The sequence below is a fragment of the Actinia tenebrosa genome, unplaced genomic scaffold (genome assembly GCF_029948245.1).
Source record: "Actinia tenebrosa isolate PJP-AT-01 unplaced genomic scaffold, QUT_ActTen_1.0 PGA_scaffold11__36_contigs__length_13525064, whole genome shotgun sequence".
NCBI classification, from domain to species: domain Eukaryota; kingdom Metazoa; phylum Cnidaria; class Anthozoa; order Actiniaria; family Actiniidae; genus Actinia; species Actinia tenebrosa.
Window position 1 is genome coordinate 4,165,377 of NW_028292571.1, and position 13,947 is coordinate 4,179,323.

The 13,947-nt window shown below is 36.6% G+C and overlaps 2 protein-coding genes across 2 annotated transcripts; one reads left to right on the forward strand and one right to left on the reverse strand.

Moving 5' to 3' along the window:
• Positions 1–3,290: 3,290 nt before the first annotated feature.
• Positions 3,291–7,534, reverse strand: LOC116302950 (double-stranded RNA-specific editase 1). The gene is made up of 3 exons (XM_031712379.2): positions 6,068–7,534; positions 4,611–4,803; positions 3,291–4,216 (listed from the first exon to the last, which is right to left on the reverse strand). Exons 1-3 carry the CDS (start codon positions 7,524–7,526, stop codon positions 3,772–3,774), a joined length of 2,097 nt encoding a protein of 698 aa, XP_031568239.2. The 5' UTR covers positions 7,527–7,534; the 3' UTR covers positions 3,291–3,771.
• A 109-nt stretch (positions 7,535–7,643) lies between these two features.
• On the forward strand, positions 7,644–12,810 carry LOC116302951 (RNA polymerase-associated protein LEO1). The gene is made up of 7 exons (XM_031712380.2): positions 7,644–7,934; positions 8,087–8,197; positions 8,547–8,804; positions 9,423–9,602; positions 10,175–10,360; positions 10,931–11,108; positions 11,944–12,810. The coding sequence occupies exons 1-7, from the start codon at positions 7,713–7,715 to the stop codon at positions 12,195–12,197; spliced, it is 1,389 nt and encodes a 462-aa protein (XP_031568240.1). The 5' UTR covers positions 7,644–7,712; the 3' UTR covers positions 12,198–12,810.
• Positions 12,811–13,947: the final 1,137 nt, after the last annotated feature.

Below are 13,947 nucleotides of genomic sequence, written 5' to 3' on the forward strand. Positions count from 1 at the left end.
ACTCCCTTGTTTACGATATATGGAAACCCGTGATAAAAACGATATCAAGCTCTTAACATGTGATAATTTACATGTTTGAAATAGATGTCATAACTTACAACAGGATAAAAAATATTATTAATCGTGGAAATTGTAATGAATGATATCATCATCCAGTCTACACCATCTGGCGTCTGATAAAGACTAGTAGTTTGCAGTCGAAACGTCGCGGGCCTCTACCAATGAATGACCCTCAATCGTGAGACAAATGAATAAGTATCATTTATTAACTTACAACAGGGGCAGATCCATGGGTGGTAAAATAGGTGACTAGTCACCCCCTTTTGCTCCGAATTTCTCAGTATATCGTTAGTAACATTCACCGTTCTAAAATTGCTGGATCCGCCCCTGTACAATATCGTTTCCCACTCTGCAAGTGACCACACGTAACGGTACTAACCGTACTAGGTGGACTTGTGTTAGTGCCTATTAACAAAGAAAAACAGACTCATCCCTATTGAAAGGGAATCTGAGGTCACTTACATTATAGAGTCATTTACTACAACTACCAGAATCCTAGCTTTTTATACATTAGCCTAACTTATTTTTTATTACTTATGCTTTTATAATCTATTTTAATATATTGTCCTATTTTTCCAATTCTAATGCGAGAGAGTTTTCCTGGAGCATATTTAATTTAATTAAGTGTGCAATAAAGATTATCATTATTATTATTTATCCCTTGCGCAGTTTCTTTTGTTCAGTTAGTTGAGCACCAATTGTCTTATTATTTTCATGAGGAAATGCAGATTTGAATAAGAAAGAAAATCCGCGAAGAATCTTGGTAGTGGTAGTATAAAATGACGCCATCATGCAAAAGGCCTATTCCCAGTGAAGCTTAATTTGGGGGTACAAATTGAAACTCATTGATTTGTCATTGCTTCAGTGAGAACAGTTTCTCCTACATTCCTGTTTTGTCGTTTGTTTCTTTCTGCCTCGGCGTTCATTTCGGTTTTGATATAGAAGGCAATGCTTGGAGTTATCACTGTGCTGTGGAGAGGCAGTAGACGGCTTTTGAAGGACGGAAGCTTTCTTTTTACTCCTCTACGGATGTCTGAAAGTCGAATGGCGTAGATGAGAGGGTTGACAAAAGATTGCAAATGAAGAAATGTCAACCAGAATGGCGATACGTGACGTTCGTACTGTGTTGTCCAAGCGTCTGGTTTGGCTGTCCCTACGACGTTTACAACCACTTTAAGAAAGGTTAAGCACAACATAAGCTACCAATCCTAGTAACAAGGTCGAGTTGCGCTTAGATTCCCTTTTTCTGGACTGGAGTGATGTGGGATGGACCGCAATTATTTGGGCAACAATGACTCTTCTCTGCTGACGAACAATGGCGAATACTCTTAAGGAGCAGAAGACAATGACTGCTGATAGAAGAACGAGAATGATAAAACCAATACTATTCCTTAGGGCAACAGAACCAGTGTCCTTCAAGTTTTGTACTAAGATCGATGATGCGATGATAAGCCAGCCTACCGCAAATACTTTGATGATTTCTGCTTGCTATTGGATGGGTACGTTAACGGGTTTTGGGTGTGAAGATATCTTTCTGAGCTGACCAACGCAAGAGCGAAAAGACTCAAACGACCGGTTAACAGGGCTGTAATGACGTAAGCATTCCTAAGCTCGCAAAAGGCAAAGCAGTCCGACAAATGACAGACAGAAAACGAAATAAAAAGAGGTTGTACTACCAAACCTGTTAACATGTCACTCAGAGAAAGTATGGCGACCAAGATATTATAGTTATAGAAGATCGAAGACGTGGACTCTCTAGCACCGTCCACATGACTAACAAGTTGACCATGAATGTTGGCAAAGCTGCAAGCCCATTGAGGACAGCAAAACAAACCAAGTTTACTGGGAGAGATGGCGAATGAAGGCCTGAATCTTGAAATGGAAATTGCGTACCTAGGCTCAGACTGCATTGGACGCAAGTAAAGTTGTCGATACTACATGTCATCTTCGAAAGCCGAACTCGACTCATTTGATGGGCTTGATTTGGAATATATTCATACGCAAATTAAACACTTTATTAGGAATCTCAGGAAATGGAAAAACGCCTTAGTTTATATATTTTGATAAAAAGCGCAGAAGGCCATTGCCAGTCATTTGGTCTCTCATTTTGCAATTGAGATTTGATTTTTAATAGTATGTGGGTCTTCCATAAGATAATTAGGATATCAATACCGGCTTTTATAAATAAACTCTTAATGAAAAACAGTGGAAGTCTACCCTCTATTGTCTTTAACTCATAAGCCTCGACTTAAAGAGATGCAAATCGAGTTGAAAAAAGCTCGAATTCATTTTAGTTTGTCAGTAAGTTTTTTCATCTTTTCACGGTGCATAATTTACCCTTTTATCATTACTGTTTCATTAGAAACACCGACGCAGCTCACACTAGTTTTTAGCTAGTTATTAATTGGTTGAGAGAGGATTTTATCAATTCTCGACTTTCACATCCCCATAATCTTTTGCGTCTTTGGGGTAACCAGAGGGTAAAAACCCACTTATTCTGCTGAAGGCTGATCAGACAATGTTGAAAATACCTTGTTTGGTATCCAAAGATAAAATGAAGAAGTAAAAAACAGAAAAAGATAGAAGCTTGAAGACGTTTAAGGTAAATTTTAAACATTTTTTCGTAAGTCAATACATTTTCTTGTAAGACCAAAACTCTTGATGATCTGTACACGCAAAAATAACTTGGAATAAACTGATAATCAGTATTGTACAGATAAAAGCCGGTGTAGTATAAATTCAATTAAGAAACCTTTCAATTTGGGACAGTTTTTTGCCGGGGTTTTTTGATTGGTTACCCCCCAAAGACGCAAGGCCTTATGGGGATGTGAAAGTAGAGAATGGCAATCTTTCAATAAACCAAAGACAAATAATCAAACAAAAAATTAAATAAAGACATATAATTTCTTACCTTATCATTAGATTTGGTTCAGGTTCGTTCTTGTAGGAGCCATATTTAATGTCTTGCTATTTCTTAGGTACCTTTAATTATTGTCGCATCAATCCAAGATGGCGGCCTCTGTCAAGTCCTGCATACTCTTCGCTTGCCTTGGGCTACCTGTGTTTTTAGGCTCCAAGCCCTGCCTCGGAAGCAGGGGTATCGGTTCTGCATACTAGGGAGCGACGAGTTTTGACTAAATGAGAGTTCAGCCATGAATTTCCTCATAATATACGACGTAATTTCCTGTTTCTCTAACTTGAATTTTAAAAATACACACTGAACAGTGATATTAAAGTCAACTTTAAAACAATATTTTTATTACAGTTTTTATTTTATATATATTTTAAGATGGACGTTTGCATGGCTCAACAAAATAACGCTATTTGCAATGAGAGTTCTGTGAAGTTTGCATAGACCAAAAGCCTAAAATAAAATATGAAGTTATGATAAAACAGAATAGCAAGTCCTTTCTACCATGATATATTTACACCAAACTTTGTTTTGAAAGATGTTATATACATTAAGTGTTAACTCGTTACAACATTGTATTGTCATCAAAAAAGAAAAGAAAAAAAAAAAAAAAGGAAAAGATAAAGTGGTCTAGGATTTATACAATGCAATATAAGCTTGAGAGAGTAGAAACGAACAGATTTACTATGATATTAAATCAGTCTTGTTCAATAGGGTTTCTTTTACTATAAAATACTGGGAGAAGTGAATATTCTGTCCATGTAGTATCTTAAAAGAGTACTATCAGATTACTGTTAGAATTAGGGAGCACCAATGATGTCAAACCAGTCTTGCTCAACAGGCTTCTTTAACCAAATACCCAGACCATTCACTTCAAATGCTTTAACCATCGAATTCTTGGCTGCCTGGTATTCCTGGGCAGCTACTTTTGCATCATAATAAGTGACAGGAGGCTTCCTGGTAGGGTTAATCTTACTCCACAGTGCACAGAATCGAGCATACATTGCTTGCTTGCATAACCTAGAAGACTGTAATGCCTCACTTAGCTTCCCTGTCAAGGTATTGATGTTTTCAAGGCCTTGGTCTCCTATCGTCCAGTTAAGGCTGTTCTTTGGGGCTTTTCCAGGTAATCTTGCCTCTGGAAAGGAAACTCCACTCATCTTAGGTTGGTGCTGCCTGTACGACTTTGGTAAACAGTCAACGCATCCAAGGCGAAGAAACATTGCCCTGGACATATGGTCATACCTAGTAAAACAATATATCCAATTGTTCATGGACCTTGATAAATCGTATTTGGATTAAGTGAAAATACACTTGAAGGCAAGAGCTTTCTTTGCAATGTTTTTTTATACAAATCCTAATGATACCATAATGAAATACTGCATGAATAAGCAGAGTCACGATGGTAATACTTAATACTGTATATATTCATGACAAATTTAATTCTTTTAGCACTATGAATGTTAGTACTAAACCTGTGCTTAGCAACTGTTTATCAATAATATTTTATAATGACATCATATCTACAAACATGTAATGTGTAGTAGATTCTCACGCACTTTTATTGTAAAACTATTGATGACATAATTCATTCAGAAACAGGTTGTAATATTTATACAAAAATTATCAGAAAACATACCTGTACAGACTTCCCAGGGTTATTGAAGACAAATACACAGGTTCCATGAAGTTACTAAGCAGTGCTCCTTGCAAACCAAGTATGTTCCATTTGCTGATTTTATCACTGCAAGACATAGTACGGAGCTTTTCTGTGCCTAGTACTCCATCCCAAGTTTGGATGGAAGTAGCAGAATTTGCTACTGGGATAGTACCTAAAAGGAAGATGCTTCACTTCAATACATGTGTTGAACATACACTTATTTCAATAAAGTTAGTCAACAAAAAGCTACAAAGCTAAGACCGACAAGGATTATGGGTGGATACATTTTACATGTTTCAACCACTTGATAACTGTTCATGGACTTGAGATCTTCTACCAGTTACAAGTTAACCTCCTCTGAGCATCCTCAACTGCTGCAGTTTGTGTCAAAAGCTTTACTTGTTGGATATAAAACATTTTCTCATGATTCTCAACGATCACAGCTTTCTAGGTTTTTGGTGACTAACTTTATTGAAATAAGTATATAAAAATAACAACAATGATAAACATCCTTTACAATAGGTGAAAGCTGGTTTTCATTTGGGTGCACATTCACTTTCACAAGCTACCACTACAAGCTACGAAGGATCTTATCCCCAATAATGAAACTTAGTGGACCTATAAACCAGTTTAGCCAAGTCCTAATGTTTTCCCATTACAGATATGTGTCATACCCAAGAGGATCAATAACACTTGAGAAATTACATTACCGTGTGACTACTATAACCAAGGCCACCTAGACAGCAAGAACCTATCAAATTGTAGAATGAATACTATCCATTCTAATTTTGGCTAGTGAAGTAAATCAGAAACTAGCAGAAAACAATAGTTTATAGCCTTTCAACATATCCTTTTATTCCTATGAGAAAATGACAATGGCTATCTAGTCGTTTACATGTAACATCAGGGTCAAATGGTACCGGTCAAATTACCATTCTTGTACAGGCTGAGTTTATGATTGGCTTGACATTGATTTGATAGGATAGTTTTCAAATTTAAATCTATAGCATTTGATTGGTTCTTGATGTCTAGGTTGCACTGGTTGTAGTATTTGCACTTTAATATGGATAAGACTCTAACAAAGGATTTTATCATGATTCAAATGTCATGTTCTGGTATGGTGAAATTGTTAACAATAAGGTTAAATATAAGTGGAAGATGAATGGTCTTATGACCTAAGATGGCCCTCACATCCTTCCTAGATTCTCAATTTTCCTTTCTCTGCAAAAATGAACTGTTTCAAATTCCAGTTGATTTCAGATTCATTAGTGGAAGAGCAACTAAGTGTTACCCTCATAAAGCAAGACTCAGCTATTTGAACCATGTTCGCTCATAAAAATAATATATGCTCCGTAACCATGAAATAAGACCATTTTTCAATTTAAACAAAAAAAAAGATGTACTGTATAAAACCACATAAAAGCAATAATACATACCTTCACCATTTTCGATTTTGACTCTCAACAACCCTCTCTTCTTCCTTCCAGAATGATTATCAATCTCATCAGGTGCTCCTTCGTGAGGTGAGAAAACCCTTGCATCCCCACATGGTGACGTACTGATATACAAATGAAAATCTGTTCCACTTTTTATGCCAAAAAGTCCCGATGGCTTTTTTTCTAATATTGAAGAATCTGCTTCTCCTCTTGCATAAGCTTCAAGCTGGGAATACAAAAATCTCCTCAAGCCTCGTCTTGCAATGATCTCCCCATGGCAGTCATTGACGGCATAACCTTTTTCACTGATGTATTCGCCACCTATAAATTTGGTTCCTGTTCCCAGGCTTATCACTTGATATTCGAATTCTTCATTATCTTTCATAGTTGTCATGACAATTCCCGCTAGGACTTTACGCCGAAATCCTTGGTCTCCAAGCAACCAAGTTAATTCTGTAAATTTATCTAAGGTGAGCTGTGCAATGTGATCGGCGATATGTTGGGGTAGCTGACTCTGTGGTGGTGGGGCTGTTGCCATGGTTTCTACTGATTGATCGACAGAAGGTAATGCACCTGATTGTCGACCAGATATCCCATATATATCTGAAAGTGCTTTTGATGCTGCAACGAGTTTGGCTTTCTTTTTGCTTGTTCCTGATCCCGTAAACTCTTTCCCACTCACTCCAACTTTACAGATAAAGGGATTTCGCTGGCTTGGATCTTCCTCAAATTGGTAATCAAGTTGCCCTTTATGTAGCTCATTAAGCAGCATTACAGGGTTTTTAGACGAATCAATGGCTTCTTTGTCAATTGCAACATTTGTTGCTGTCTTTTCTTGATCTGGATAAGCAATGAATGGCGTCGAATCAGCATCTGTTCCGCATGTCGTGTCTTTAGTAAAATCTGCTGGCTCACTTTTTTGTGCTGAATTCATTTCAATCGGAAATGGAAGCTGAATGAACGAACGAAGAGCTTTCTCTGCAGCATCATGTTTAGCCTTTTGTTTACTGGGTCCCTTTCCTTCGAAAGTCTGCCCATCAACACTGACCGTCATGGCAAACGTAGTCGCATGAGGTGGACCTTCTTGCGATACAAGCACGAATTCTAAGCCAGGTTTAAACTCATTCAACTGCATTAAAGCATTCTTAGGTTGCTGCGTCGTAAACGCTTGCTTTCGTTTTTTACGTCTTCTTTGACCTTTTTCCAGAGCACTCATCAACGAGCCCAGCAAAGAATCATCATTTCCAGTTCCAGCTTCAACATCCTTCATCTCATCATCTTCTCCGTCAATCCTTCGCTTTAATCCTCTTCTTTCCTCGGCTATCATGGCTTCGATTGACAGACCACCTAACTTTCCTTCTTTAGTCCCAAAATCACCAGCATCGCCGTTACTTTTGGCCATTTCTTGGTCATTTCTTTGATTTAAATCCAAACTTACAGAAACACCATCAGCCGCCATCTTTTCTTTCTCCAAGGAATAGGACTCAGTCTTTCGCGTTTAGAATTGCGCAAAAAACATTGGTAGCTAGTATTACCAGTCTCTGGCGTTACCTCGAAGAACGCCTGCCGTCTTTGCCATTCTCTTTCTCACAAACAGCATTTCTATAATTGTGTCTGAGTTTTATCGACTTATTTTACTCGTAATATGTCGTTAGAAGATGTATTCGGTAGTGATATAGAAGACAGTGATAATGAGGAGTATAAAGAAGCATCGAAGCAAGCAGAGATCAACGATTTGTTTGGTGAATCGGAGAGCGAAGAGGAAGAAGAGAGGGTTGATGACAAGCAAGAAAGCGACGCAGAAGATAACGAGGAAAATGTGACGGAAAACAGAGAGGAGGTAGAGAGCGAAGAAGATAGAGAAAAGGTAAAGTTGCTACAGGACTATTTAGTTATGAATAACTTTAGTTACCTGCCAAGCACTACACGAATGGTATAAAAGCATAAAATATCGATTACTTCCAAAGTATGGACTTGGTAGTCGCATTGTAATTGTGGAATAATTAAATCCATCATTAGGATAATGAAGAAGATGATGATGAAGAAGAAAGAACACCTGCAAAAGATACTTTAACTCATGCTGACTTGTTTGGAGATGATGATGTTGAACTTTCCTCAGATGAAGAGAAGGTAATAATTTGAAAAAATATCAAAGTATGGATTTATTTAGACTGATTCCATGTCAGTCCCAGTTCAAACTCTGTCGATTTTTTTAGAGCAATCACCAGGAACAAAGGAGCAAAAACTATGACTGGTGGAATCAGTCTAGGGTATATTAACTAAGACAGACTGTAGGGGATGGCTTTTCTCATCCCTCCATAAAAATCAATATGTGAGTTGAGAGTTGTGTGATATAATATTAATGTAGGGGTAGTAAGTGTGGAGCATGTAACATGCTGTATACTCATACATTAGCCTGTATAAGGAAACTTTATAACAACTCCCAGCATCATTTTGTTTGTATTTTAATTGGATACAGGAAAATCAAAGAGAAGAGTCAGTACCAGAGCAGAGAGAGCCAAGAATCGATGAAGGAGAGGAAGAGGAAGAAGAAGAAACAAGAATTGATGTAACAATACCTTATTGTCGTGTTCCACTTGGGTCTGAACTTTACTTCTCAAAACTGCCAAACTTCTTGAGTGTTGAGACAAAACCTTTTGATTCTGCCTTGTATGAAGACGACATTGAAGAGGATGAAATACTTGATGAAGAGGGAAGAGCTAGACTTAAACTCAAGGTAAATGTACATCTTTGATGTCCACATTATCCTAGTCTCATTAAATATCCCCTTCTTGATAAGGGGGACATCAGAAGTTTCAAAAATTCAATTGTAGACGTGCATATTATTACGTGTACTTTGTGTTCTAAATGAATGAGCAAACATATTATATAAAGTCTGTTTTGCTATCATAAGTTTAATCCTCTAACTCCATCATTTGCGAGGAGTTGTTTGTTACATGTAGCTCTTTCCACTTTGAAGTTTTTTCCAGAATAACAGATTTTCCAATCCACAATGTCCCACACTTTCAAATCACACTTCAATCTCAGAATTGTGGCCACAAATTTTGTTAAACATCAGGGCACAGTTGTACGAAGGGTTGATAGCACTATCTGAGGGATAAATCTTATCCAGTGGATAAATTTATTGGACAACAGCATTAACTTATTCATTGGATAAGGATTTGTCCACCGGATAGCACTATCCAACTTCGTACATCCAGGCCCAGATTGTTATCGTTACCCTAACAATAAATTGTAATAACATTATGGTTTTTATCACACATACATGCATGTACTCAGGCTGTTTGTTTCGTAATTTTTAAAATTGAATTCCTGGGTGTCCTATTCTTGACAGGTAGAGAACACTGTCCGATGGCGTTATGGTAAAGACCAGGAAGGGAATGAGATCAAAGAAAGTAATGCCAGGATTGTACGATGGTCTGATGGGTCCATGTCATTACTTGTTGGTCAAGAAGTGTTTGATATCCAGAAAACTAAAATCGAAGGCAACTTTAATCACCTTTTTGTTCAGCAGGCAATATAATGATAACTCTTCTTGATTTTAACTTTAGTTAGATTACTGACATTTTAACTTTGGTTAGATTACTGACATTTTAACTTTAGTTAGATTACTGACATTTTCATAAGCATGCAAACTCACAAGTTGCAAACTGCATGCTGAAATTTGTTTTTTCACTGCCGTCAATCAAAACTAATCAGTCGGTACCTTTCATATTTTTGACTGGCAGTAGTGAAAAAACAAATTTCAGTGCGCAGCTCGTGGCAAGTGAGTTTACCTGTTTATGAAAATAACAATAAATTCTTTAGATGTGAAATAACCCAAGATTGTGCGTGGAAAAACTGGGTGGACATATAAATCCATTTGAATTTTTACAAAATTTATTTGCCATTTCAAGATTGAGGAAAAAATTGAGTCAAAAAAAAAAAAAAAAAAAACAACAACAAAACATTGGCATTGCTTTTTTGGACTGGTTTAAGGGAGGAAACTGGTGCCATCTTGGAAATGTTCCCTAAAATAGCCCCACAATAACACTAAACCCCAGAATGGCTAATTATTATTATAATACTGTTATGTTCATCTCTCAGGGAACAGGTTTGCAAGGGCAGGCAGTATTCAAGGAGAAAATAACATTTAGACCTCATTCTACAGCAAGTCAGACACACAGAAAAATGACACTGTCAATAGCCGACCGTGTGTCTAAGTCACAGAAGATTCGCATTCTTCCTGCAGCTGGAATAGATCCTGAATCAAAGAGACATGAACTTATAAAGGTGAGACTATAAGAATGTAAACACAATGTGGTAGCTTGGGTGCTAGGTTCATGGCAGGAGTCCCAGGTTGGAGTCCCCTCTCCCAAGCTAGTATGTGAGTTGAATTTGTTTGATGTGTTCTTCTCTTCTATGCTAGGGATTTTTTCCCTCCAGTTTCTCGCTCCATAAAAATCAACATGCTAATTGAGCGTTGTGTGCTTAAAACATTGAATTTAGTGGTAGTGTGTGTGAGTGGAAACTTGTCTCAATTAGTGCAAAATTGTGCTAGAACGACTAGACACTTAGAGATTGAACTTGGTCTGTATAGTAATGTTAGAGAATTAAATGTAAATTGATAATAACAGCATTTGATTGACAGTCTTTTTTTATCAATTACCCATCCCCTCTCCCCCAATGTGTACTGAAAAAATTACCAGGCCCCCCTTCGCTAACCATTCCAAAAATAAAATTTAAATCTTTCAGAAAATTTAGGCACCCCCTTAACATCTTCATGCCCACATATTAAATGATCCTTCCCTTTGTGCAATTTTTCTGAGCAGTTTTTTAAACCATGATTTATTCTTTTTTTAGAAAGAGGATGAGAAACTAAGAGCTCAGTTACGTCTTGACAACCAACGACGAAGAATGAGAGAGCGCAGCCAGGCAAAGAGCCTTAGTACTACCTACCTCGAGGGGGAAGACGATGAAGAAGAGTTAGAACAGAGTCTGTTGAAAATCAAGAAAAAGTTCAAACAAGATCTTGCCAAAGGTACCTTGTTAACAGTAAAGTTACTAATTTTTGCAACCAACTTCATAGCATAAAAGGTTTTTGAAAGATGATGGTTTGTCTGATGGTTTGTGCCAGCTGCAACATTTTAGGCATGAATGTGGATGAACTCATTGTTCTAAAAATTGCACAATAACATTCTTTCTTCTGTCATTTGTTATCTACAATGGCCTGTATATAATATTTTGAGTTGAAAGGCCATTCTTTACATGTATGTAAAAGCCTCTAGTTTCAAACTTTAAACAACTATTAAGAAAGTTTATACTAAAAAGTTGATCGCAAAAAGTAGTAAGAGTATCTTCTGTTGAAAATGATTTATTGGTCCACAATAAAAAGGCAGTTCTAATTTTTATGGAAATTTTTTCATGGCAGTCCAATTTTTGTTGAGCATTCTGCTCATTTAGGTTGGAGAGGATCAATGTGGGATCATAATTTTGACTTTCTTTTAGCAGTTTTAATAATCATCCCTGTGAAATAAAAATGGTGTTTCCATGCCCGTTGCTAAGTGTGGTTCAATGGTTCAAATGAACCTCCCCTCCCCCTGTACAAAATTTTTTTGGAAATTATGAGGGGTGGGGGAGTCGGAGAAAGAACAAAATTACAGAGTTTGTATGGAAGAAATTTCCAAGGGGTAGGGAGGTTCTGAAAAAAATCCTCCGTGGGGGAGGTGGGTATGGATAATTTCTTGAATTACACATTGGCTGCTGGACAAATAAATTTATAAATACTCTCAAGTGCCTTCAGTCAGTTGAATATTCAATGACATGATGCTCAAGGGTTAGATAATTACTGCTGATTGCAATTTTCTTTGTTGCAGGTGCTTATTCATCGGAAGAGGAGGAGGAGGCGGAAGAAGAGGAAGAGGAAGACACTACCAATTTGAGAGGATTAGAGAGTGAAGATGAAGATGAAGGAGAAGAAAGGCTTATGAATGCTAAAAAGGGGATTGACTCAGAAGAAAATATTGCAACAACACAGAGAAAACGTACTAGTAGTGAAGGAAGTATAAGGAAAGAGAAAAAGAAGATCAAAAAGATTATTGAAAGTAGTGATGAAGAGAGTGATCATTGAACAGGCCATGCTTCAAGTTGAAACAGCTTGGTGATCAAGATACTTATAGGGAAGTAATATAGCAGATATCACAGTTACACTCTATTGCCTTCAGTTTTTAGCCTGCGTAGGGGCGCTCCCCCTCCCTTTTCTTGTGCCCCGTCCCCAAAGCGTCACTACGCAGGCTATTAATTGTTTTGAGTATAGGCATTTGGGTCAAAGCAATAAACGCATAGAAATTAACTGACCTAAATGCAACTATTGTTCGAAGTCAATTCTAATATCTGCTCTAAAAGTATCTATCGACCCTGCATGTGCATTGTAATATTTTCTATTCTTTATAGTTATTTATGTTCATGTAATATCAACTAAGAAAAGATTCTGAAATAATAATTATTATGGAAAAGAAAACATCCTTACTCACCTCCAAGAAAAATATTTCACTTATGTTCCATGTTTCTGAGATTCCCAGACAGAACCATTATCCATCTTGAGGGGATTCATCACAAATATAGGTGTAAATTGTGTTCACATCTTGCTTTGCTTATAGTGCACTTATGTACATTTAAATGATGGATGTAAATAATAGACAATTTGATATAGTTACCAGAATAATAAAATCGTTTTATGTTTATGACCGTTGATGTTGAATTTAGCCTGGGAGCAAACTGTTATCTAGGGAATGTTTGTCATTGATGGAAGGGGGATAATGGATGAGAAATGAATAAACTTTTCTTTCGGTTTTCCGAAGTTGCATTAAGGACATTCGTGGGCAAATGAAGTTGATGAAATTTTTTTAACTTTGCATAAGCATACCTCAACATATTCTTGCTGGAAAAAAACATTAAATAAAAAGTGGGTGTCAACAAATTTGTTATTTTGCTGAACACTGTGCAAATATGGTATTCAGGAAAAGACGTGATAATAGTAATTTTTTTAGATCCAGAAGTAGTAGATTTGATTTGTTTTGATTTTGGTAGCATCTTTAAGACCAAGAAAAATGAGGTCACTGACTTTATCCTAGAGCTATAAGTCAGAGTTTAAATAAGTGAAAAAGTTGTTTTCTCAATATTTGGCTTATCAAAACATTTGAATGACATCAACCTGCATACAGAAGGGCTGTGCAAACAATGCATATGAATGTCTTTAAACTAAAAATTTTGGGACAACCATAATGCAAAAAAAAAAAAAAAAAAAACGAGAATTCACAAAGAAAAGATAGAAAATTATTTGAAAAATCTACACTTTTCAAAAGGATTTTAAAAAAAATATCCTCATAACTTTTAAGAGAAAAATGCTTTCTGATAAAATAAATTAATAATTTTGACTCTTTTCCTTTTCTCTTTGGTCTTCTACATGCATTTATGACCAAACCATTTGGTTGTAATTTTTTCCATCTTAGATCATGTCATTCCCTTTAGAATGTATTACTTGTGAATAAAGAAATAATAAAATACATAATACTCAAGAGAATGACATGACCTCATATGAAATTACACTGCAATATATCAGCATGTCACTCATATACATACCATATTTTTTAAATGTCTGCAAAAAGTAACCCAGTATCTGTTCCAACATGATGGCCTAGTAACTCTCCAGTCCAGGGGAATGGTTATTTTCTGCTGGGATCAAAGGACAATGTGTAATCAAAGAACTGTTATACGATATGAGTAAAATTAGATACGCCCTACACACAGCTGGCTTAAATCGAAATTGATAGACGAGAAGGGCAAGTTTTTAAAATTTGATTTCTATGAAGTGGATTCTC